At 36.4% G+C, this 24,530-nt stretch overlaps 1 protein-coding gene across 5 annotated transcripts in view; it reads right to left on the bottom strand.

Annotated features, from left to right (window-relative positions):
• FCHO2 (FCH and mu domain containing endocytic adaptor 2) overlaps positions 1 to 24,530 on the bottom strand; it is a 93,272-nt gene that overhangs the window by 54,000 nt on the left and 14,742 nt on the right. For 4 of the 5 annotated variants that reach the window (XM_042875188.1, XM_042875190.1, XM_042875189.1 and 1 more), the window contains exons 3-8: positions 22,663 to 22,737; positions 21,195 to 21,336; positions 20,943 to 21,095; positions 17,223 to 17,327; positions 11,303 to 11,401; positions 9,790 to 9,886 (exon numbers count right to left, since the gene is read on the bottom strand). In XM_042875188.1, coding sequence (XP_042731122.1) covers positions 9,790 to 9,886; positions 11,303 to 11,401; positions 17,223 to 17,327; positions 20,943 to 21,095; positions 21,195 to 21,336; positions 22,663 to 22,737 — 671 coding nt within the window. Of the gene's footprint in view, positions 1 to 9,789; positions 9,887 to 10,200; positions 10,235 to 11,302; positions 11,402 to 17,222; positions 17,328 to 20,942; positions 21,096 to 21,194; positions 21,337 to 22,662; positions 22,738 to 24,530 lie in introns of those variants that run through there. The other variant, XM_042875192.1, reaches the window with a different exon arrangement.

The following is a 24,530-nucleotide window of genomic DNA, read 5'->3' as shown; positions in this document are numbered from 1 at the left end:
CCAGAAGCTTTAAAAAAAAAAAAAAAAAAAAAAAAAAAAGTAAATCTGCTCTTGTAGTTACAAATATACCAACAAACAATACTTTCGTTTTTGATAAAAACAGAAGTTTTTCCCTTTGATAGTAAATCATGCATGAAGGGAGCACAATTTTTTTTAAAACTGCATATGCTTCACATACTGCTTCAAATGGCAAAGCTTTGCGTGCCTGGCCCAGCGCCAGTTGACAGCTCAGCTGGATATCAGTGCACATTCTGACCCCCCTTGCAGCGCGTCACTTCTGAATTGTTTCCGCAGTAGAAAGTTTATTCAACCTCTCTCTCAAATTCAGTGGACCGACCATCATTCTGCTATTTAATCATAGCAGAAGAGGTTATTTTTCTGACAGCACTAAAGCCAGAGAGCAATTCCTAATGAACAGCTTGATACAAGTGGAATTTCGACTGTTTTAGCCTCAATTAATTCTGCTGTCAAAACAAATGACTGCTTTTAGTGTTTAGATGTTAAGCTGCATCACAAAGGTCAATTTTGTATGTACACAAACACATAAGCAATCTTTTTCTTGCCATTATCTGATCCTGATCCAAGCTTTCAAATTTAGAAGCCAGGAAACCAAGAAATATTTTTTCAACATTACAGTCTCTAACACCAACTTCCCTTTTTTATTACCCTTTCCAAAAAGAGAAGCATTTTTCCAAGAAGATAAGGATAATTTTATTTTTCTGCAGAAAGTAACTTCTTACACTAGAACTTAAAAAAAAAAAAAAAAAAAAAAAAAAAAAGAAGCAAAGGAGTAAAACTAAATTAAACACAGCCTATTCGCAACAACGCATCATGTAAAGATGAATGGCCTTTGAAGTCAACACGTATGTACAGGCGAAAGTAATGCTTCCTACTGATTTCCATGGAAACTACAGCAGATATAAAGATCACACTAACACGTGTCTAACTGACAGAGCAAATTCCCAGCTACAAAACGTTCATTTTCAACACAGTCACTAGCACTAGCTGTGCATTTTCACGAGTGATGAACAACAGCCTGTATGCTGTGCTTGTAAAAATCTGCACCAGCAGAGATGAGCACTGTCTCTGCTGCCACTGACTGAGCTAATTGAGATACTCTTCATTTCGTGGTGTGACGACTGTGCGTGGCCATTCAGAACGTGGCTTGCCTTTCAAATCACTGTTACTGCTGTGTGCTGAAACACTGTCCATCATTGTGCTCACATCCACTGTTTCATCTTCAGAAACATTCAGCAAATATCAATGGATGTCAATAGGTGCCATTTTTTTCCCACATAGAGATATTCGGTGATACACCTTTGCTTCATCCACAGTTCCATGCTAGATGCCATTTTGTCAGAGTCCCCTTCTGCTGCCACATGTCACGTGGCAACAACATGTAATGGAATATTGGTGGGAAGGTTCAACCACCAACATCCACCTCTCATGAGGTGGGTCAACATCATAAAACAGGAGGCATTACTTTCAGAGCAGCCCTAGTATTTATCACACTAGGAAGTCTCAAGCAAATTTCAGTTCATGGATTTGGTCAGCTATACTTTGCAAATGAAGATAAATGACTTAAAATAGAAAAAATGGCCTGAAAGCAGGCCAGACTAGAGAAAATATTGAAATAATGACGACAGCCATATCCTTAAATCTAATTCTATCAATAATTTATATGCGGTTTTCACTACAATCACTGAATGTTTTACTAGTTTTTTTTTTTTTTTTTTAATGTCCTCAGGCTTATGTATGAGCTTAGCTTTCTAGAGTTGCTTAACACTTGACTGAATCCTATTTTTTATTATTTTGAAAAAAAAAGAAAAAAAAGAAAAAAACAAAAATAAACCCCAAAGAACTACAGTAGAATGCTAGTACTTCTTTCTAAAAAATAAAAGATAGCTGTCCATGACAGCACAGATAATTATGCTCACAAGTAGTAGCAAAATGGGTAGCACTTCCAAACAACGTCTCTTTAAATGAAGAGATTTACATAAAGGGAGAGCAAACTTTGCCTGTATCCACTGAGCAAGCAATCTATTCTTACCCTGATTCTGCTGCAAGGCTTTCAGCCCTGCACCCTGTTCATCTGATCAAAGGAAAAAACATTCATCTCAGGCTCTTCAGGTACTGTGAATACAATTCCACAGGCACATTAAGCACACTACTCTCTAGGGGCAAGATCTCCCTGTGGCTTATACAGAAACAACAAACAAGAAAAGAATCATTACCTTCATAGTTTTAAAACAATTACTATCGATTAGGATGTTTACCAGGAGCAAGAAAACAGTAGATTTTTTTTCTCTAAACTAAGATGACAAACATCTTCAGTTGTAAAGAAAATCATTTTTACTGCTCAGACAACACAAGAATTTTCAACGAGAGACACTAAGTGCACATCCAAAGCAGTTTGAAGTTTGAAATTCAACTATCCTGCAATGCTTGAGCAGAAAAACAACATAGGAAATTTCAGCGGCTTTATGGAACTCACTGACTTAGCAGAAAAACTAACCTCAGCCAGGAGATCAATCAACAGAATGCAATGCTCTCAATGCTTTCTTGACAGCATTCACACTCTTTCTCACCCTCTTCTACCCTCATGCTTGACTCTTCATCTGCACTCATGCTACTTTCTTTAGTTTCTTATTGGCTTGGAAAACAACTGGATGTGAGATGTGCACGGCCATCAGGCAGACAAATATACACTCAGCTCTTTGCTGATGCTCACTGAGTAACCAACATTGTTACAACTCTCTCTCAATTATATGGCAGGCCTAACTTGGTTACTTCCTTACCTGTACCTTCATTTTTATCAAATCTTTGCAACCTGTACTTTTCCATCAAAATGGGCTGAAAGTAGCAACATTTTGTGAAAATGAAATGGCAGGACTGCATGTGCCTAGTCTACAATGTTAAGTATCTGCAACACACAGCTCTGTGCCTTCAGCTTGCAAGTAGGAAGTTGCTGGTATGCAGTGATGAAAGAAACAGATACGTACAAACACTATTTTTCTTACACAAGAGTCAGCTAAGGTTCTGCAACACCAGACATAAAGTATATTAAATTGTATCTTTCATCTTTAAAGAATCACTTATTTCTAACTGTTGCACACTGCACAGTCCATGTAAACCAAGAAGCCTAAGGCTTTCTTCTGAAGTCCGGTACTCAAAATTGTGAAAACACAAGAGGTTTAAGACCGGATCTGTTTGCAAAGAGAAGGAGGAAAAGAAAAAAGAAAAAAAAAAAAAAGAAAAAAAAAAGAATAATATATTGCATAGTATGCATAGTATTAATATGGCAGTTTCCATACATGTGCCAACAATAAGTAAAAAAAGCAGTGGCAAAATTCCTCAGGGTTTGTATTTTATTTTACAGCTCCTGAATTCCCTGAGTATTTCAGGAGAAGGGGATATTCACCCAACTGGATCAACTCCTCTTTCTTGGATAGGATAGGTACAATTTTTCACAGAACTGGAAATGATCACCCAACTTTCAAATTCAGATGCACAAGTTATAAAAACATTGTATATCCAGTGAAGATGCTACAACAGTAATGATTTCTGGTTTTGATATGAATTGTCCTTGATACTACTTAAAATACAATCACCCTAAAGCAAACAGCTTATCTAACTTGCTCAGAGCACCACATTTGTAGCCCAGCCTGTCAAATGATGTTAGATTTCCAGTTGGTTGACAAATTCAGTGCAATGCTACCAATCTTCCACAGGCACTGAGCGAATTTCACAACAAAACCTGTACATTCATAACTCTCCAGACAGACCATTTAAAAGAAATAATTTATTCTCTTCCAATTAAAAAAAAAGTTTTCAAGTTAGGTATATATAATTATTAAAAACCCATGCTGGCAGATGGGGCTCCCTAAAGTTCACAGCAGCTGCAGTAGACTTTTTGTCAAAGAAAAGACCTAGTTTTAGCAGGCAAATAAAAGATACCCCTTGGACAGGAATGAAGACATACTGAACTTGCACCTCTTCCTTGAAACCAATGCTCAATAACTAAAAAATATATACACTTGGGAAAAAAAAAAAAAAGGCAGTCACTTCAGTCACTTCACACTTCTTAGAGAAATCCTAAGAGATATCCACACTTTATTTCTTCCATTAACTTCTGAAACAAAGCAAAGGACCACCTCCTTTACAAGGAATATTTTCCTGAATCTCTTGGATACTGTCATTGCTGAAAATTAAATTCATTCTTTTGTTAGCCTTCAGTGCAGAATTATGTGTGGATACAGGCTTTGAAAAATCAAGACAATTCTGGCTATTTATGCACCTATTCAGTACTGCTGTCAACATTATGATATTAACAATATTTACAGAAAATATAAGGAAAATAAATGGTAAGAGCATAAAAGAAATACTTGCTTTGTTGTAATTTCTTGGAAAAGAAGCTCAAAGATGTCATGCAGAGCTGTTCAAAAATTAGTTTTGCCATGTTCTGTTTTATTTCCATGTACTTTGTTGTTGTTTAACTTCCGAGAAAAGAGCTTTTATAAAACCTATAAGCTGTTGTTATCAAGCAAACCTACGGAAAACAGCAATGCCTCACCCAGCAGTGTTTCAAGTCTTTCTCTCAAAGCAGTTTGTTATTAAAGAACACAAAAAGCTTGCAGCTTTAATCAAAGAAAGTTTCAATATTCCACAGCTCTTGTTTTGCTTCTCAATCTCTGGGAACTGAAATGTTTCTGAAATTTTGTAGAAGTAATACAATTGTTCCTGATGTCATTTTGTCTACTCTTTATGTCTTGTTCATTTCTTCACTAGATGCAGTATGTAGTTTAACACACAAAATACTAACCTAATGTTAATATGACATTAGCAAAACTGTGCATTTATACTATGCTCAATTAATGCTCAATTACTTTGCACTAGTTTTGCAGCTCTAGTGCGACTCACTTCAATACTCTGCAATCACTGTGAAAAAAATAACTAGGTAGTGCTTCACAGGCATCTAGGTTTAAAATGTCCACATAAGCAATTGCTGAAGGCCTAATAGCATGTCATAAACTCCACTTAAGCTTTGCACTAATCTCCACCGTAGCCAATAGACAGCAACATAAAACATCAAACGATCTACAACCCAGTTCAGTTAACTGAATCAGTTGAATTAAAGCCTCTGTAAAATTTGTTTTTTAAATGTTTACTAAATTGAAGCTTTGATGCTGTACAATTCTGGTAACAGGCAATGCCAGCGGCAATAATGAGCTTGTAAGGAATCCAGATTAAACTGCTTTGATTACAATCCAAGCAGTAAACATAATGGTTTGTCAACAGTTTTGTAGTCTCTGAAATTCCCACAATGCTTTCAGCAGGAGCAGCATACCTAAATAAATGATTACTTTTTTTAAGACTTTAAGATACAAACTTGGCTAACGCTCCAGAATCAGAGCTCCCAGATCAGGCAAGGATCACATTGGCAAACACACACTTCTGATATTCTCCACCGTTAGTGGTGTTGATAATTTTGCCATGATAGCTGTAATAAGTCACTCTACACTACTTGAAAGCTTTCCCTGAGAGACAAATTTCAAAATGATTTTTAAAAACATATGTAGCCTGAATTAATGTCTACATTTGCTATTTAAACTTCCTGATGACTGGAGTAACCAGGAACTTTAAGATCCAGGAAGCTAAAGAACTTTTTTTTCTGCAGTGAAAAGTAAATAAAGCAAAATAGATTTCACTACCTCCAAAAAGATACACATCAAACATTAGCTTACTCAGGTTACTATTCAATTACTGCCCAAATTTGGAGTTTCTGGCACTGTTGAAGGAAGAAAAAGGAGCAAAGACAACAAGTCTGACCTTTCTGAATCTTGTTATCTATGGAAGAATCATTTAATTAAAAGAACTCAGGTTGTTATTGCCAGTGTCTAAAATGACGAGTGGGACAAGGAAAATGTGCAAGAGCCAGTGATGGCTGATCCACAGCAACTGTGGACAGGGAATATTCTCAATTACTTCTGTAGAAAGAGTGGACGGATTGCAGGCACCAATTTTACAATACTTTAGAAATGCAGATTTCTAATCCCTCCTCAGTTCTAGTTTATTGGGTGAACAGTAAGTGAAAGAAGTATTTTTACAGATGAGAAGTATCTTTATAGACTTTGCTTTTCTCACAGAATAAATTCTAGATGTTTATGCTGGAAGAGTTAGAGCACAACGTGTAAGCGGCTGATTTCTCTTTGTCAGATTTTCACTGCCTGCTCACATGGGTTAGGACACAGAGTTGGAAAGAAAATCAAGCTAATTCTGACTTTGAGCAAGATGGCACAAACTAGTAGAGGACCAATTAATATTTCTTTTTTATAGTGAAGAGATGAGCACCTCTCTCACCCTAAGTAATAGCACAGCATATGTAGTAATTGCCATCTGTGGATAATTTTATTGGATGGTTATGCAGCCAGCAAGGATTTTGTCTTTCCATTGTTGTCTGCATTACAATACAATTCTTGTTTTTCTCTTTATTCAGTTTTAAGAAAATTGCAAAAATAAGAACAATAACTCAATAAACTACCAACAACCGCTAACAATAAGATCAGAATAAATCAATGAAGGAAAGCTAAATTTAGCTTTTGTTTGGACAATGCAGTACAGCTGTCTTGTCTTTTGGCTCTCAAAGCGAGTCTCTGGGTAAAATATGTAGTGAGCAAAATCTAATACAGGCACAAACATATGCAGTCAGTTTTGTACGAATGAGAGCAGTATAAAAATGGAAAAACATTCATGACTAGCTACAACTATACAGACTTTATCTTTACACATAGTATGTATTATCCTGACAATTTCGGACAAAAAATCTGGAAAGAATATGAGATCATGCTTCCTAGAAGCTTCTGCTTCTGGAACAAACCAATTTTCTTATAGAAGGTAAGCATATTAAGTAAATGAAGTCAATGATATATCACAAATCTGGCACAATATATTATTTGTGGGATGAATACATTCCACAAATATGGAATTTACATAGACTCCCAGTATCAATTTAACATCTAGTTGAAAACAGACATTTTCTCACATGTCATGAACAAATTTTCCGAAGAACACGAAACAGCAGTTTATCTCAAATGGAAAATAGATTCATGTAAAGTAGGCAGCGACGGTTTTGATAAACAGTGCAAGACAAAAGTATCTTCCAACTAAGTTCAACTTCAAATCTGCTATTAGGCCTAATAGTAGGAATAAATTTCAGAAAATGTATTAAATTCTGAACACAAGTCTGACTGCTTACTGAAGGTCCTGACATTTCTCTCTCTTCATCAGAATTTTACATTGAAGTGATTTTTCTTATAACTTAAATTTTAAAATGTGCAACTCAACGTTTTAACACTGAATTAGAGTAGAAAACCAATAATAAATAGAACTTCAGATACTGTGCTCTTTTTAAAATAAATTTGAAGTAGATTAAGAAAGAATTAGGTGATAAAGCTCACTGGACAAGATACTTAGGTAACAATTAAAAAAAAGCCCTTCTAAGGAAGTCCATAAACAAGTTTAAAAAACTCACAAAGTATTACTGTTAGAGAGAAATGATGTTTGGACTGAAAAACCAGAGCATTAAACTCTATCAGTCTCTGCATATTAAGACTTCAGATAACAAAAATCAGCCACCAGAGGGAGCCCACATAATCCTGTATAAGGGACATCATCACACAGTGAGAAATTACATATATGCTGATGAGAATTTAAGACCGTAATTGTCAGAAAAAAAGATTATAAATTGTTTATAATTCACACAATAAAACAGCCACCTATAGTACTTCCTCTTAGATTCATATTTATACTTGTATCTGCAGAAATAGGAAAGTGAACTCTGCTATAAGGTACTGTAATTACAAGTACGATATACTGAAATAAACTAAAATATTTTATTATGCATAACATTTATTCTAATATTCAGTATCTTAGAATGTGTTCCACCAACTTATTCAGTACTTCAAAATAATATTGGATAGAGAATGCCTACATACTACCGAAGACTATTAAATTATTCCTTTCATCAGTACTCAGGACCAGAATCATAAAAGCAACTGACGTAAGGCTTGTTTTCTACATTTGTGCTGTACTCTGAGTCTTTATCATTCTTATACAGTGAATACTTTGAAAAGACTTCTCCTTTTCCAAAGTAACACATCACGGAAAGAATTACAGTATTTGCACCATGGGTTAAAATACCTTTCTACTAAGAAAGCACTAACTTGTGGAACAACATGTTTTGAACTAAGAAAACGCATTCCCTCCCCCACTGGATGTTTCTGTTTCATTCTCTGAATTACATGACTACAATTTAGCAATAGCAGCTTGTGTTCCCAGTCTCCTATTACTAACATTTAGATTTAGAATTTAGATTCTTTAGATAATATTTTCCCCCTGCAACAAGGTTGGTATAAATAAAACAATTTCACTCTGTAAAATAAATAAATAAATAAATAAAATTCAAAGTGCATACAAATGTTTCCACAGTAAAAATATGCTCCCACCTTAAAATACTAATTGAAAAAATGACATTTGCCACAGTAAATGCTCTTATTTGACTCAGGAGAATCCAAACGGCATTTGACGAATCTACAAAGCAGCAAATACACCACACAGCATGTGCAACTTCCCTCTCCCACCAAATTAAGAAATAAAGTTCTACTTTGCCTATGATTGTTACGTTGTCCTACAGAAAAACACACTAACAACATGCATGGTTTGAAATACGTTAGCACAGGTCTTTATAACCCAGGGAGTCATGTTCCTGAATGCAAGACAGCCAAAGCCATGACATCACCACAGCTCCTCAAACGGGCTTCAATACTGAACATTCACCTTTATCTTAACCTCAGTCCAACTGTACATGAACTCCTGAAGCACGCACTTTTTCTTTCCTATTCTTTATCTAAAAGTTACAAGACTCACGGGAAACATCTGAGAATTGTTCCACACACAGTCTTACCTCAGCCCACTGGCATATCGGCATCACAGAGTGAATATGAAACAACATTATTTCTGGTCACCATATTCAACAATTGGTAAAAATGCTCAAAATACAAACTGCTGTGCACATCCCTGCTCTGAAAAAAACTGACGATGCCGGACAGGACTCTCAGCACAACAAAACTGAATTCCTGCGCTCACACAACTAGTGACCAAATACGCAGTCTGAAAACTGAGCGGAACTCAGTGTTTCTCCTATAATGTTAGATGCACAGTTTGGAGAGATTGTCTTTATTCCCAGCTGAGAAAAGCCTTATACAACACATTGAACAAGCAATATTTTCAGAAAGTACTACTCAATCTGATACGAGGTAAAGAAACAAATCACCAAAATATAATCTATTAAAAAGCATGATTTTATAAGCTAACCAAAGAAACCAGACCAACGGTTATGAAGTTTTATAACCAACTTCACACACATCTGTTCTGAATCTATCAGTAAATTTGGATCACATTTTTGAAATAAATTTTATGCAGAGGCATACAGCACAAAGAAGTTTGTATCAAGGAACAGGGCAGTTTAAAAGCTTCCTCAAAGAAGCCTCACTGAGAGACTCAGAGCTACAAATTGCCATGCCTTATGAACATAAGCCCTACAAATGCATAGTAATGTGCTACCAAATTTCTCTGAAACATTTAACATCAAAGAGAATAAATTCTGAGAATTCAAAATATAAGAACCTTCCAGCAATAACACTCCACGAATAGAGTTTGACTTTTTGTTACGGGTGGAAATCTACAGCTTTTAAATTAACATTTCCTTCTCTGTCATATTTGATCTCTTACCTGGTCTTTCCTTGCCAGTTCCTTTTGACTCAGCAAATTTCTGTATTAAACTCTCAACTGTAGTATTTGCCATGTTATTTATAAATTCTTCATGTACCTTAAAAAAAAGCAAACACAACAAAACCCCCCACACAATGGGAGTTTTAATTAGATTATTTTAATTACTATAATTTTTTACTTTAAGTAGTGTTTAGTTTTAACACTAGCTTTAATATCATAATATTTTCTTATAAAATACAATAAAGAACTTCTAGAAATTAGCAGGCATTTTATCAAGGAAATCCCTTTATTGTTTTAGGAGTTGCAAATTTGTGTACAATACAGACACCAACGGGGAATGAAAGAATATAGCTAGATGGCAGGTACAGGATTTACTTCTACCTCTTCTATCTAAGCTACTTTTCTACATACCATTTTCTGAATTTGTCAACAACATGTTCCATACAATGTCAGGAAGACAAGATGTCCCTTAAGCCAGCACCAGTTGAGGGTGTGAACAGTTACTGCTGTATTATCACACGTCCCACCTGCTTCAGTAAAAGCACTACTGTTTTAATGTTTTTGGTCTGGCAAAAAAACAACCACATGCTGTTAATAAGTTTTTCAAGCAAGGCAGTACGTATTTGCCTTAGAAATAAATAACATGACCCTTGTGACTACCATTCATGAGCAGAAAATCTGAATACTGAAAAAAAAACCAGACTCAAACGAAGAGCACTCAAATAAACTTGTACCGCAACGCATAAGAGTGTAGATTTTTTAATAAGGATTATTAGTTAAAAAAACTTGCAACTAAAGAAAACATGCTAAAAAGCTTCTTTTAAAACCAAAGGCCTTTTGCACACAAAAACCTAGTTGTATAAAACATTTTGGAGCTCTTGACTGATACAATTTCAAGTTTTAGGCAAAGAAAATGTGTGATTGCTGATTTAGTATCTAGTGAACAAGACTTAGAAATACACTAAACATTCTTCAAATCATCAAAATCTCTAACAAAATCTCTGTTTTGTTAGTATAAAACTCAATCAATGATTGATTATTCAGCCTAGGAAGTTTTTACAGAATACTGTGAAGTTTGTGATCCCAAACTTACACATGAAACAGAAAGCCATAACGTTTTTGGTTCATGCTGAATTCAGACACAAAATAGATTTCCAGTACAATAAACAAAATCAGAGGTGATCCACTCAGTAAGTAATTTCAGAAATGCTTGAATAAGAAAATACACAGATCTCAAAATATCTCAATGGCTATTTGACATTCAAATTTCCTTCAAACAGATGAAAACTGAGTTCAGCACACATTCACGTTTCATGTATTTGGTAATACGAACCAAAATTGCTTTAAAGTATTTTAAATCCTCTGCTTTATTACTATTTATCTTCATATGGTTTAAAAGGTTACTACTGTTTTAAAGATGTGATCCACAAGGCAGTAAGGACTGTTCTGCTCAGTAGTTAAGAAAAAAATACATAGCTTAAGCCAAATAAACAAATGATAACATAAAAATTACCTCTCCTATTTGTAAATGAATATCCTTTATGGTATTTGACAACGATTCTATAATCTCTTTCATATGCAGTAGATGTGTTTCTTCAATATCTTGAAACTTCTGTAAACCAATACAAGTCATTATTGATAATAAATTTTTTCTTGAAATGTTAAGCTTTAAATTACAATAATTAAATATTCTTTATAAATTATTAAAATAATAATAATAATAATAAATTATTTTAAAAAACAACCAACTATTTTTTCAGATCATTACCACAGTTATTGTAATGTTTAACAATAGAAGGTGCGAAGTCCAAAGAATAGTAAAATAAAGTGTTTCTTTAAATATACCCTTTTGGAACCATTACCAAGCTTTTCCACTTTTTAAACTTTCAACTATCTTGGTGTTTCAAAAGATCTGACCTATTTTTACTAAAAAGAAATAGGACTGATGGTTGTTTTAAAAAAATGTATTTTCTCTGTTATTTGCATTACCAAAAAGTTTCATCTGCTTTTTCATCTGATTTCAGAGATTCTATTTCCAGATTGTTTTGCACCTCCTCGGCACCCTCATTCTCCTCCTGGTCACAACAGATATGTTTCTTATTTTTTCCTTCAGTGAAATCTAACTCCTTTGCTTCAACTTTGCTTCATTCATTTGATCTTTAAATTGACTATATGCAACCTTCTCAGTTTGTCTGCAATTTTTTCTACTGTTCCACCATATCTAGATTTCTACCTGACACCCATTTTAAAAGCACTTCAAACATTTTCTTTTCTGAGGACCTTAAAAAAGGATTTCAGGGGATTGGGGCTGTTGGTGGGCCTATAGGTCACACTTTCTTCTATCTCTCCAGTAGCAGGGAGCAATACCACGAGGACAAGGAAAACCCTTCTTATAAATACATGGCTGAGAAGCTAGAGCAATCACAAGAATCTTGTTTTGTTTTACCATGGGGCTGCTTATTCGACACCTGCCTGATGTGTGCTGATGGGTCTTACCTGTCTCAGAGGGGGAAATGGATCTTCATACAGGAGCTGGCAGTACTTGCTGAGAAGGCTTTAAACTAGCTATGAAGGTGAAGTGGATTACACCAGGCCTGCAAGAGATAAGCCTAGGGGAATGATGATGGGACTAAAGGTGAGGCAAGGGGCTCAGCTGAAGGGCATCTACACCACGCTGCTTTCTACCCTCTATCAGCATTCCTGGTCAACTGGAGAGGTCCCAGAGAACTGGAGGCTTGTCAGTGACTTTCATCCACAAGAAGAATCGTAAGGAGGATCTGAGGAACTGCAGGCCCATTAGCCTGACCTCAGAGCCAGGGAAGATTATGGAACAGATCATCTTGAGGGAGATCACAGAGGATCAGGCCTAGCCACCATGGGATCATGAAAACCAGGTCCTGCTAGACCAATCTGATCTCCTTCTATGATTGAGTGACCCATCTGGTAGATGAGGAAAAGGCTGCTGCTGTAATCTACCTAGAACTTGAATAAAGCCTTTGACACTGTCGCCCACAGTATTCTCCTGGAGAAGCTGGCAGCCTGTGGCTTGCACAGGTACACTGTCTGCTGGGTAAAGAACTGGCTGGTGGGCCAGGCGCAGAGAATGGGGGTGAACGGTGTTAAATGTAGCTGGTGACCAGTCATGAGCAGCTTTCCCCAGGAGTTGGTAATGGGGCCTGTCCTGTTCAGTATCTTTATTGATGAATGAGGGCACTGAATGCACCCTCAGTAAGTTTGCAGGTGACCGAGCTGGGAAGAAGTGTCCATCTGCCTGAGGACAGGAAGGTACAACAAGGGGATCTGGGCAGAGGACAATGGGATGAAGCTCAGCAAGACCAAGCGCTACGTCCTGCACTTGGGCACAGCAAATCCCAGCAGTGCTGTGGGCTTGAGGCAGAGTGGCTGGAAGACTGTGTAGAAGAAATGGATCTGGGGGTGCTGGTCAACACTTGGCTGAACATGAGCCAGCAGCATGCCCAGGCGGCCAACGAGGCCAGTGGCATCCTGGATTGGATCAGAAGTAGTGTTGCCAGCAGGAGCAGGGAACTCGTTGGCCTCTGCATTCAGCTCAGGTGAAGCTGCACCTCAAGTAGTGTGCTCAGTTTTGAGCCCCTCACTGCAAGAAAGACATCGAGGCCCTGCAGCGTATTCAGAGAAGGGCAACAAAGCTGGTGAGGGGTCTGGAGCACAAGTCTTATGAGGAGCAGCTGAGGGAGCTGGGATTGTTCAGTCTGGAGAAGATGAGCACCACAGGAGATCTTATTGCTATCTACAACTGCTGAGAGAGGCTGTGGCGAGGTGGGGGCTGGTCTGTTCTCCCATGTAACTAGCAATAGGACTGGAGGAAATGGCCTCAAGTTGTGCCAGAGGAGATTCAGGCTGAACATTAAGAAAAAGCTCTGAAAGAGTGGTTAGGCACTGGAATCATAGAAACATTAAGAGTGGGAAGGGGCCTTTAAAGGTCATCTACTCCAACTCCTCTGCAATGAAAAGGAACATACACAGCTAAATCGGGTAGCCCAGGGCCTTATACAGCCTTGCCTTCAAAGTCTACAAGGGACAGGGCATCAATCACATCTCCAGGCAACCTGTTCCAGTGCCTCACCACCCTCACAGTAGAAGGCATTTTCCTTCTATCCAACCTTATTCTACCCTCTTTGAGTTTGAGGCTATTTCCCCTTGCTTTCTTCACAACAGATCCTGCCAAAAAGTCTGTCCCTTTCTTTCCTATAGCTCCCTTCCAGGTACTGAAACACTGCTATCAGGTCATCTCAGAGCCTTCTAGAGTCAAGGCTGAACAGCCCCAGCTCTTTCAGCCTACCCTCATAGAAGTGTTCCATTCCTTGGCTCACTTTTGTGGCACTCCTCTGGATGTGCTCCAAAAGGCCCACATACCTCCTGTATTGAGGTAGCGGAGTGACCATCCCTGGAGATGATCAAGAAACATTCAGGTGTTGTACTGAAGGACATGGTTTAGTAGAAAATATTGGTGATAGCTGGACAGTTGGACTGGATGACCTTGAAGGTCTTTTCCAATCTTGGTGATTCTATGATTCTGTGATCTTTAACAGCCCACTCCTAGCTACAGCTCAAAAAGAAAAATGTTCAAATCCTCCCTAACAGTGAACCATAATCACCTTTTAATCTTTCTTCACTCCTGATCTCTATTCTACTGTTTTCATTCCTATTTCCCTAATTGTCTTTTCAAGCACACCCAAACTTGGAGCACCTTTAATTCCTCTCTTCTATTTTACAGGGTTCTCTGAAGATTCTCTCTTTACATTTCCTACCTCCCTGTACTCTGATTCACAAATGTAAGCATCATTCTAAACAGACAAATTATATATCTCTACCTTCTAAAAACTCGGTTTTTCTTTTGCCACACTTATATGCCTCTAGCCATCAATGAAGCAGATTGAAATAACACTTTTTTTCCAGCAGCTTCCCTTCTGGATTACAGAAAACGTGGTCATTCTCCGTAGTCCATTTTATGATGTCTCTACTTTCACTGATTGCCTAGCAAGACAAACTACACTGTTCTGCTTTCCAACCTATCCATGGCCCATGTCTATAATATCTATTCTCAGTCATGATCAGGGCATCAGCACTTGAATATAACGTGATTTTCCAGCCTGCTTCTATACCAAATACTTACCTAAACTCAAAGTGAATTTTTGAGACTGTGTCAATGCTGCTTCCTTCGTGCATGTTTAGAGATCCTCATGACACTCAGTAAAACTGACTACAGTTCTCCTTTAAATATTTCTCTATGATGCACATCAAAACAACTGGCCATTCAGAGATCTTTGCCTATTCCTGCTCCCCACACCTCACATAGTTCCCTTCTTTCTTATTTACTACTTGATGCTCAATAATTTAAGCCTTTGAAGGAGAAGGCATCTTAGCCTTGTAATTACTTAACACAAATGTTCTGATCAAGGACTATCCAAACACTGTAATACGACTATATTATTCATATCATAGGTAGAATCATTAACAGTCATTAACCAAATTGTTTATTTGCACTTTTGAAAGAACAGTCTGTTTTGAAAGGATATAGTGAAGCATATCTGTAATGCTAAGACTCAAGTGAAAGTCACACTACAAGAAAAATGAAAAAAACTTTGACAGTATCTGTAATTGTCCAATTCAGCACACAGTTTTCCTAAGTTGTAAACATTTTTCTTTAAGTTTTACAATATGAAGAATACTTGCTCTTGAACTTTATTTACATGCAGGCTGCTCTACACTGAAGTTGTTTAAACAATCAGCTGTATTCAATTCTAGCTAAGACAGAAGGGTGTCAAAGAAAAATGAGTTAGCAATTCCAGCTATTTTCATTGTTTCCCATAGACTATGCAACGTGTTTAAGTATTTAAAAATGGAACGTTTTAAAAAAAGCTTCTAACAAGGTGGCAGGTGAGATGCCATTTTTTCTTTGCAGTTGCAGAGCAATTGCTTAATACAACTAGTTTTACTCAGAAAAAAGATCTTTCAATGTGAAGAACATCTGTAAAACCCAATTTCTAGACAAACCAAACCATATTCTTATCCCCTTGTAATCACAATACAATCTTCCATGTTTATTCCAGCACAAAATACAACTTGCAATTCAACTTCTCAAAATAATGCTGTAAAAGTCACTTTCCTTTTTACACTAACAGAAAAGATAATAAATGACGCAAGGGAAAAATACATAAAATTTACACAAGAAATTTAGTGGAGACTGACTAAGAGAACAGGACGTCTAAGTGAAGACATTACTACCTGACCACCTAGAACAAAGCTACAGCAATTCAAGATGCTGGTGCTTTCAGAATAATTTTATCTGAACTGCCTAGGACAATTTAAGTTAACTGATTTTGCACTGGAACAGCGGAGAATGAGTTACTTCTCATTTACTTTTTTTAGATGGTGGGTTGCAGTGAACAATTCTGATATATTTGGTATCCTTTGGTATCCTTTCTGTAACATCTGTCGAATAACCATTCAGATACCAATAAGAGCAAGTTCTAACAAAGTTTTCAAAGCAGCAAAGTGGTTTGTAATTTAGCAGAATAAGAGTTTTTGATATGTCAGGATACACATATCTTCTTACTGTAAAATCTTAATTTCTAAGAAGTTCAGGAAAATACTAACATTTTTCTACTTCCACATTTGTAATGCAAGTATGACTTAACTTCCCTTATATTTTCATCCATGCCTAAAAATTAAACTTGGAAACTAAGGAGAAGAACAAAGAAACAAGTAAATATATGTCAAATAAATATAACTAAGACCAGAAACGGTAAGTAATGTTTTCTGAAATCTGTGACAGTGAAAAAATGTCTACAATCAAGAGATTTGGAGAAGAAATTTTAACAAGCAGCAGCAAGAGCAAACATACAGAGAACTCAACATCCTCTGTAATATAGTGAAACTCCTTAAAATTCTAGATACTTCTTTAATGTTGGAATGAAGTAAGGGTTTTTGACCACCTCAGCTAAACCCCTAAGGGGCTACTTTATCAAGCAGTTACTAAAATATTTCATCAGAATGATAACGAGAAAAACATGATGGGTCCCAATATTACAACTCCTATGAACGAATTCCAGTAATTCAAAGTAATTCAAAGGATTTTCTGTCTGATCACAATGCATCTACAATAGTTTCGGAAGCTCATCTTCTTTTCTCACTAAAAATTTGTTCAGAAATTCTCTCGGGAGTGCTAGTATTCCAGTGCGTCATTCAAGAACACTTCCATCAAAATACACATTGCCACTGTTTGTCTTTCAAGCCTATTACTTTTGACAGTACAGCTTACACCAATTTCCAGAGGAGATCATTTTATTTTGAAACAATTCTTCAAAAGCTTTCCTTTCAGATATCTTCAGAGAGATAAAACAGAACATATGAATCTATTTCAAAAGCACCTCATTTAATACAACACTTACTTGTGCAGTTTCTGTCATTTTTTGTTCAAAATCAGATTTAACTGCAGCATATTTCTCCACGTACAGTTTATAGGTATCTGTAGCTTTCTTCGATTTAACTGTTGCCTATAGATTAGTACAAAAAATGTCAAATGTCACACACACAATTTAATCCAAGGTTTATAATGTCACTATTAAGTGAAAGCCTAAGATGATCTAAGAAAACACTGAGATGTATTGAAACACTAAAGTATCATAACAAATTTTTACCACAAAATAACGTAGATTCAAGCTATTAGAGATTTCTGGTTTAAAACTTCTCATAAGCCATGTAGAAAGGCAACAGAACAACTACCTAACTTAAATCCTTTCTCCCTATCATCTAAGACTAACTTCTAACACACTTACTTTTAAATCAGTATTTCAAAGCATGTATTACTGAAATTAACTATTTACATGATATGTCAAATATATAGAAAAACAGGAAGAAAGCCAGGATAAAATTCAGAGTAAACAGTTACTAGTGCAGCTCTGAAAGTATCAAATGCTTTTGGCTTTGTTTATTTAGAAGGTACAGTTCTTTGTTAGAAGTGAAAGAAGGAAAATAAGAAACGTGGAAAAATAATGAAAACAGATTAAGAGAAGATATTTCAACATGAAATTTATGTAGAATATACTGATGGGACAGGTTCATGCAGCTCAGACTTGTTTAAAGTAGTACTTTCTGAATTCATAAGGTACCGATTTTTTTTTTCCCCATCATTTGTTGGTAATTAACCAAATCTTGTCTGTGTACGTTATTTTCTTAAAAGACAAAAGAAAATATAGGAGAATCCCAGAATTACATAGACAGGAAGACAACAAAGTGATTCACTCTGGTAAAAGAAGTTACTTTCAAAGTTTATAGTACAATATGGGATTAAGGTTTTTTGAGCCCTTGAAATTGCAATTTCCAAGTTAGAAGCCAAATATTATTCTCATCACCTTTTTGCTGGCTTCTTCTTTCAGAATGCCTTTCTTTGCACTGAAATTTCTCCCTAATTTTAACTAATTTTAATTCCCAAATCACTTTCAGTTAATGACGCCAGTAAAGACTGCATGTTTACTATTCAAGTTCTGAAATCCTCTTTCAAATGAATTTTATTGCTTCCAGAGAATCAACAGCAACTACTACTCACTCGCAGTGAGTTGCAGAGCTGAGCACTAGCTATAATTTCCCAACGAATCAATACCAACATCTGCAACTTCCAATGAAAAATAACTGAAAATTGTAAGTATAGCATTAGCATTTGTTCACCTGGGGAACCTTTAAAGTTTTTTCTATAAAGTACTATGTAATTGAACTCTGGGACCTTGAGACAAGCAAAATATTCCCTGCCTCTGGTAATACTGTCTGTCTATGAACAGAATCATGTGTTTCGTGTGTTTAAGAGCACCTACAGAAAACAATTATTCAGCAAGGCAGACGAAATGATGAAACATGTGAACATTTCATGATTAGCTCCTAATCTTTTCTGAAAACAGGATGTGTCAATTCTCAGGTACAGCAATTGCTAGAATTCTATTTAGAAGATTAACAGTAACTGAAAGAATAAGAATCAGTCAATAATTTTTTGTCAAGTCACTATAAACAGAGAAGTTAACATGCCAGAGAACAACAGGAAGTTATTACACAAGCTACCACTACCAGTTACAGCAAAATTGCAAGCTTTAGATTCTTCCTTAAGAATCTTCCTTAGATTCTTCAATAAAGTATCTCTCTAAATGTTAAACTTTATGATGAGCTCCTGGCATACTGGCACACATTCCCTGCTCTGCAATAAAGTGACTATTGTACCATTTTGATAAAAATATCTTTCATGTACTGCTAACCATAATAAAACTATCTTCTACTAAAAGAAAAACAAATGAAAGCAATCCTTATCATGTTATTGAAACTGCAAGAGTAAATTTGAATAATGATGTGACAGAGACAATGTGACAGTCACAGTTGCAGGTTCCCAGGAGAAACTTTTTTTGAGGCTTTATCTGGTATCAACCATGCTCTAATTGTTTGGGGGGGGAGGGGGGAGGGGGGTGGAAGTACTCATGGAAGATGTACAAAGCAATAGAAAATTGTCTTCGTTCCTATGATGTTTCCTCTTTCTTTCTTCTGTAGCTAAACCGACATTAGTGAGCCAAGGTTTTCTGTTTGTTTGTTTGTTTTTTTAATTGCTTTTGACAGGACAAAGGATTGCAGTGTTAGATGTCAAGAGCAAGCCTTCTATCAAGTCAACTTTTCCTTCTGAAAAATTTCAATTTATTTGCAATTGCATGCGTTTTCAAAAGACTGCAAGAAAACATCGGCGGTCTCACACAATGCTTACTCATATCCAGATTCCAGCACTGATTGCCATTCAAAACACAAACCAGGAGAAAAAAATAGGTTTATATTAGAGATAAGAACTATCAGAACATGGTCAACTGGATAATTTTTGTCACCAGTGAACCAACACTACTGCTCCACCAAGATAGCAGAAAAAAGGCACTGAGATCATTTAACTAAGAACAGGTTCTCGTACAGATCATACAGCTGAAACAGCAAAAGGCAGAGGTATCAAGATTAAAAAAAGAGAAGACACAGAGACAGGGAAACATAACTACTTTCGCCTACTACTACCTTGTCTCCTCAAAACAGCAAAAAGTCTCATTGTTCCCTGCAGGTGCTCTCCACCCTCTACTCGGCACTGGTGAGGCTGCATCTGAAATGCTATGTTCAGTGCTGGGCCTTTCAGTGCAAGACATACTGGAGCTAAGGGAACCTTCCAACCTCAGCCATTCTGTTGTCCTATGATAGGATGAGAGAGATGCGGCTCCTCAGCCTACAGAAGAGAAAGCTCAAGGGGATGGGATCTCAACAGGGTATATGAAGGTAGGGTGCAAAGCAGACAGAGCAAGGCTCATTTCAGTGGTGCCCAGCCACAGGGCAAGAAGCAACAGGCACAAAGTGCAACACAGAAAACACTTCTACGCTGTGTGAGTGACAGACTACCAGCACAGGTTGCTCAGAGAGATTGTGGAACCCTCTCCTTGGAGATCTTCAAAAGCCATCCAGACATGGTCCTGGGCTACTGGGTCCAGGTGTCCCTGCTTGAACAGGAGGGTTGGATCAGATGACTTCAGAGGTCTCTTTGAACCTTAACTGCTCAGTGATTCTGTGTGTGGATCAAACTCTCCCATGACACAAGGACAGAGCTAAACACAGCACCAGGATATTCATCCCTAGGGGTTTTGGTTCATGTAACTTAAATTAATTCTGAAAGTAACGTTAGCTTGTTTTTTCTTGTCAATGGAACAGACTTCAAATACTTCTATAATTAGCTACTTGGTCTCAGTTGAAAGGACACAAAGGCTCCTACTCCTCAATTCAAAAACAAGTACAGTCATTGAGTTTGCATATTTGTCTAAGAAAACGCATCCAAGAATGTAAAAGATGATGAAACAACCATATGCAATTTCTGTAAAGGATGCTAAGAAAAATTATTATATGATGCAGGTAATCATAGAATAAAGAATTGGAACTGCAGTGAAGTTAGAACAGATAAGGAAGTGTAAACAAAACATAAAAAGGCATTCAAAGTACTCATAAAATAATCATAGTTTTCCTATTTTAACCCTTTCAGAGCACTTTACTTGCTAATATAACATGAATATATTAGATTGACAACATTATGAATTTCGAGAAAGACGTCACATAACTACCTTATCAATTTCTCTTGGTGTTGCTCCTTCCTTTTTCAAACGTTCTTGTTCAAGACATTTTGCATTGTAGTTTTCCTTTGACTTCTGTAATGCCTGAGTTATACTTTGAATGTTTTGCACTGCTTCCAATGTTCCTGAAACTTCTTCCTTAGTCTGCCAAATATTACACAGTTGTCAAAAACAAATAATTTGAATTTCAATGCTTATAAATCTTTGGACATGCTTAAGGAAAAAAAAAAACCAAACGATTACCTTTTTATAAGCTTTAATTTGTTCATCTCCATATTTGTGAACTTCTTTTATTAGCTCTTGTAATCTCCGGACAAGATCCAAGTGGCAGCTTGCTAGTTTTTCTGTTGAGGTTTTGAAAACATCCCAAACTGGTGCAAATGTTCTGGGTTGAGAAAAAAAAATTTAATGCCCATTGGGATTTTTTTCTTTTAAATCAGCTAGACTTTTCTTAATAGTGCTAAAGCATAATGAATATTTTTACAGAAACTGTGTTCCTAAACTGAAACAAACACAACAACTATATGCTATAAATTATGTAGTTTTTAAATCTTGCAGGTGTACAGTAGGTCACTCAGAAAGTAACACTTCCGATTTATTTCCATGGAAACTACAACAGATACAAGGAGCACAAAAACATCTTTTGAGAGGGCAAATTACAAAACACTCTTTTTCAACACAGTTACCATAGTAAGTTACACATTTTCACCAGTGATGAACAAAAGCCTGAATGCCACACTTGCAAAAATCTGCAACAGCGGCGGTGACCCACTGTCACTACTGCTGAAACACCCCAGTCACTGTGCTCACATCTACTGTTTGGTCTCTATAAATCTTCAGTAAATGTTGATGAACATCAACAGATTGCCCCTGTGCTGCCATCCGTCACACAGCAGCAAAATCTAATAGAATATAGGTGGGAAGGTTCAGCCCTCTACTGCCATACCACCAACATCCACCCCAATGCCATTGTCCAGCATGATAAAATAGGAGGCATTAATTTTGGAGCATCCTTCATAGTATCTAATAACTTTAGTACTTTCTGGTTTTTACTCTATACAGTCAACAAAGGTAAAATGTGCCTACCTGTTTTCTGACTAAAGTTGCTGCAAAATTGGTACCATTTTATAGCCTTTAAAACAATGATGTTCCTATTCAAACGCAGACAGAGAACTTTCAAAAAGCAGCAACAAATCACCAAACTGTTCTCTGATAACTCCATATTCTACCTCTGATTACTACAAATAAAAAGAAACTTCCTCTCATCTAGGAAGTCTGAGCTATTGCTCATATTTCTAACAACAAAAACAAACTTCCCATCCATTATTCCATTTTATTCTTTCATCAAACATAACTCAAATACAAAATTTTATCTCATCAAAATTATTTGGTTTAGAAGCATACATTAAGTTCTTTACTATGTCTGAAAAGAACTTAACTTGGAAACCCTGAACACACAGGAGCAAACAGCCTCTCTATGATTGGTTAGGGCTTTCTAATTTTTTTTTTCCTCAGTGAATAAAGAACTGCACTGTGTTTTGTTCTTGTCACGGCTGCACAACATCTTGCATCGTTGCACAGTAGTTGAAGGACTAACAATGATTTTTAAAGGTGACAAAGTTGTGCTGCCTTCAACATCATCAATAAAATATTCAGAATCAAACTGGTTTCTTACCACGTACACAACTATTTGTCTTCCATATACACTTACCCTAGCTGTGTGTAATTGCTTGCTGATTTGGCAAGTTTTGTCATTGATCTTGAATATGCTTCCTCTATTGTAGCCCTGTCAAAGAAAATGATCAAAAGCATAATTTAAATTCTGAAGGTATCTGAAGACAGACTAACATAGATTCTAAAGATTCCAAGCATAGGAGTTTCTCCTTCAGCTGAAAATTACTCCATTTTAACAATCCCTCAAAAACTATATGCAGAAACATCCAGGTATGTAAACAAACAAACAAAAATAAATCTGAGAACACTGTGACAGAACACTGAAGTGAACTGAAATAAGTAAAATTGAAGGACCTGAGACTTGCAAGATATAACATTTTCCTTCTTACATCCTCTGTGTTTCTTCCTGTCTTTAACATTCTTTGGTAACAGTGAGAACGAAGTCATATAACGATCAGCTGCCTAACGCTAGACATTTACAGAACAAAAAGATCAAATGCATTTGATCATCATAAATGGAGTCTTATCTTGCCTTTACAGTTTTAGGAGGCTTTTTTTTTTTTTTTTTTTTTGTATTTTTAGGTTCTTTGCAGAGTGGCTTTTAAATTTGAGAAGCAGTGATTTAATATGCAGCAAAATGTACTGTGTTCCACTGTTTAGGCTTACTTTTTAAAGAATGATCTCCATATATCCTGATTTCTTCAGGACAACCTCTTCCCTACAGAATTTTCGCTACAGTTTTTCTGCACTCATAACCATATTTTTACTTGTCTTTTGGAGATTCAAAATCCAGGAGTCAATATCAATTTCCTCCTTTACTGGCACAATTGCCATGGAGTGTAGTCACCCAACATGTAACAGCAGTGACTCCTTTCAAGTCTTCCTGCCATCACCTTTCCTCACCACCCTATTAACTAAGGTTAACATACACACTGCTTAAATTTTCCACCCGAAATCAATATTCAATGATTACGAACATATGAAACAAAATAGTAATAGTCACCTGAAAGTTTGAAGGCTGTACTTAAATCTACTGAACTTTAAAATGACAAGCTGAACAGTTAGGCAACCATCCTGAAGTTGTAAAATGCAGCAATTCAACTACATTTTAAATCTCAGTCACAAATAACTACGAATGTATCCACCATATGAAATAAAACATCTCGTCCTGTAAGTAGATGTAAGTATTCTTGATGATCTGAAAATGTTGGTAAATTTCACTCACTGAAACAAGCAGTGATACAGACATGAGCGAAGCACTGATGGTTTTTTAATTACTATAATGAATGGTGATAAATCACCAACAACAGCTCAGTGCTTTTACTTTCTTTCCTTTCCTTCAGAACAACTAGCAGAATACTTCAGCAAACAACCTTCACAAGCTGGAAGTTATGAAACGTGCTACGTGTTATCAGCACATAACAAACGCTAACAACCAAAAGATGCTACTGACTAATGGGGCATATTTATCTTCAGTTGTATCCACTGACTTCCTAGAGCTCTCTCTCGCCGTAACAGACTATGAATGCCTGTTTAAATTAATTTTCACTTCTTAAAGATCTGTCTTTGCTTGGGATATATTTAAGCATTTAAACTGAAATGGGAATAGGCGCATTGCCAATTTCTTCCAATTAAGGAGCTTCTTTTTACATTTATAGACAGCTGGTGCAGAAAAACATTTGAAAGACTTCTGAAGAAAACCCAACACAATACCTATTTAGTTCTTAGTTGAACTTACATGTAAACATCTTAGGTGCTAAATACACACAAACACCATTGATAATTTACCTACCAAATCTTCCCTGCATGTAAAATCCGTATTTTTATATAAAAGAAAACTGTGGGCCAACACAATCTTTGTATGTTATCACTTCTTTAAAAGCAAAACGCTTATGCACTTTACCA

This window comes from Lagopus leucura, unplaced genomic scaffold, assembly GCF_019238085.1.
Source record: "Lagopus leucura isolate 7727_CA_CO unplaced genomic scaffold, USGS_WTPT01 Super-Scaffold_100014, whole genome shotgun sequence".
NCBI lineage: Eukaryota > Metazoa > Chordata > Aves > Galliformes > Phasianidae > Lagopus > Lagopus leucura.
This window is presented reverse-complemented; position numbering and strand designations above follow the sequence as displayed.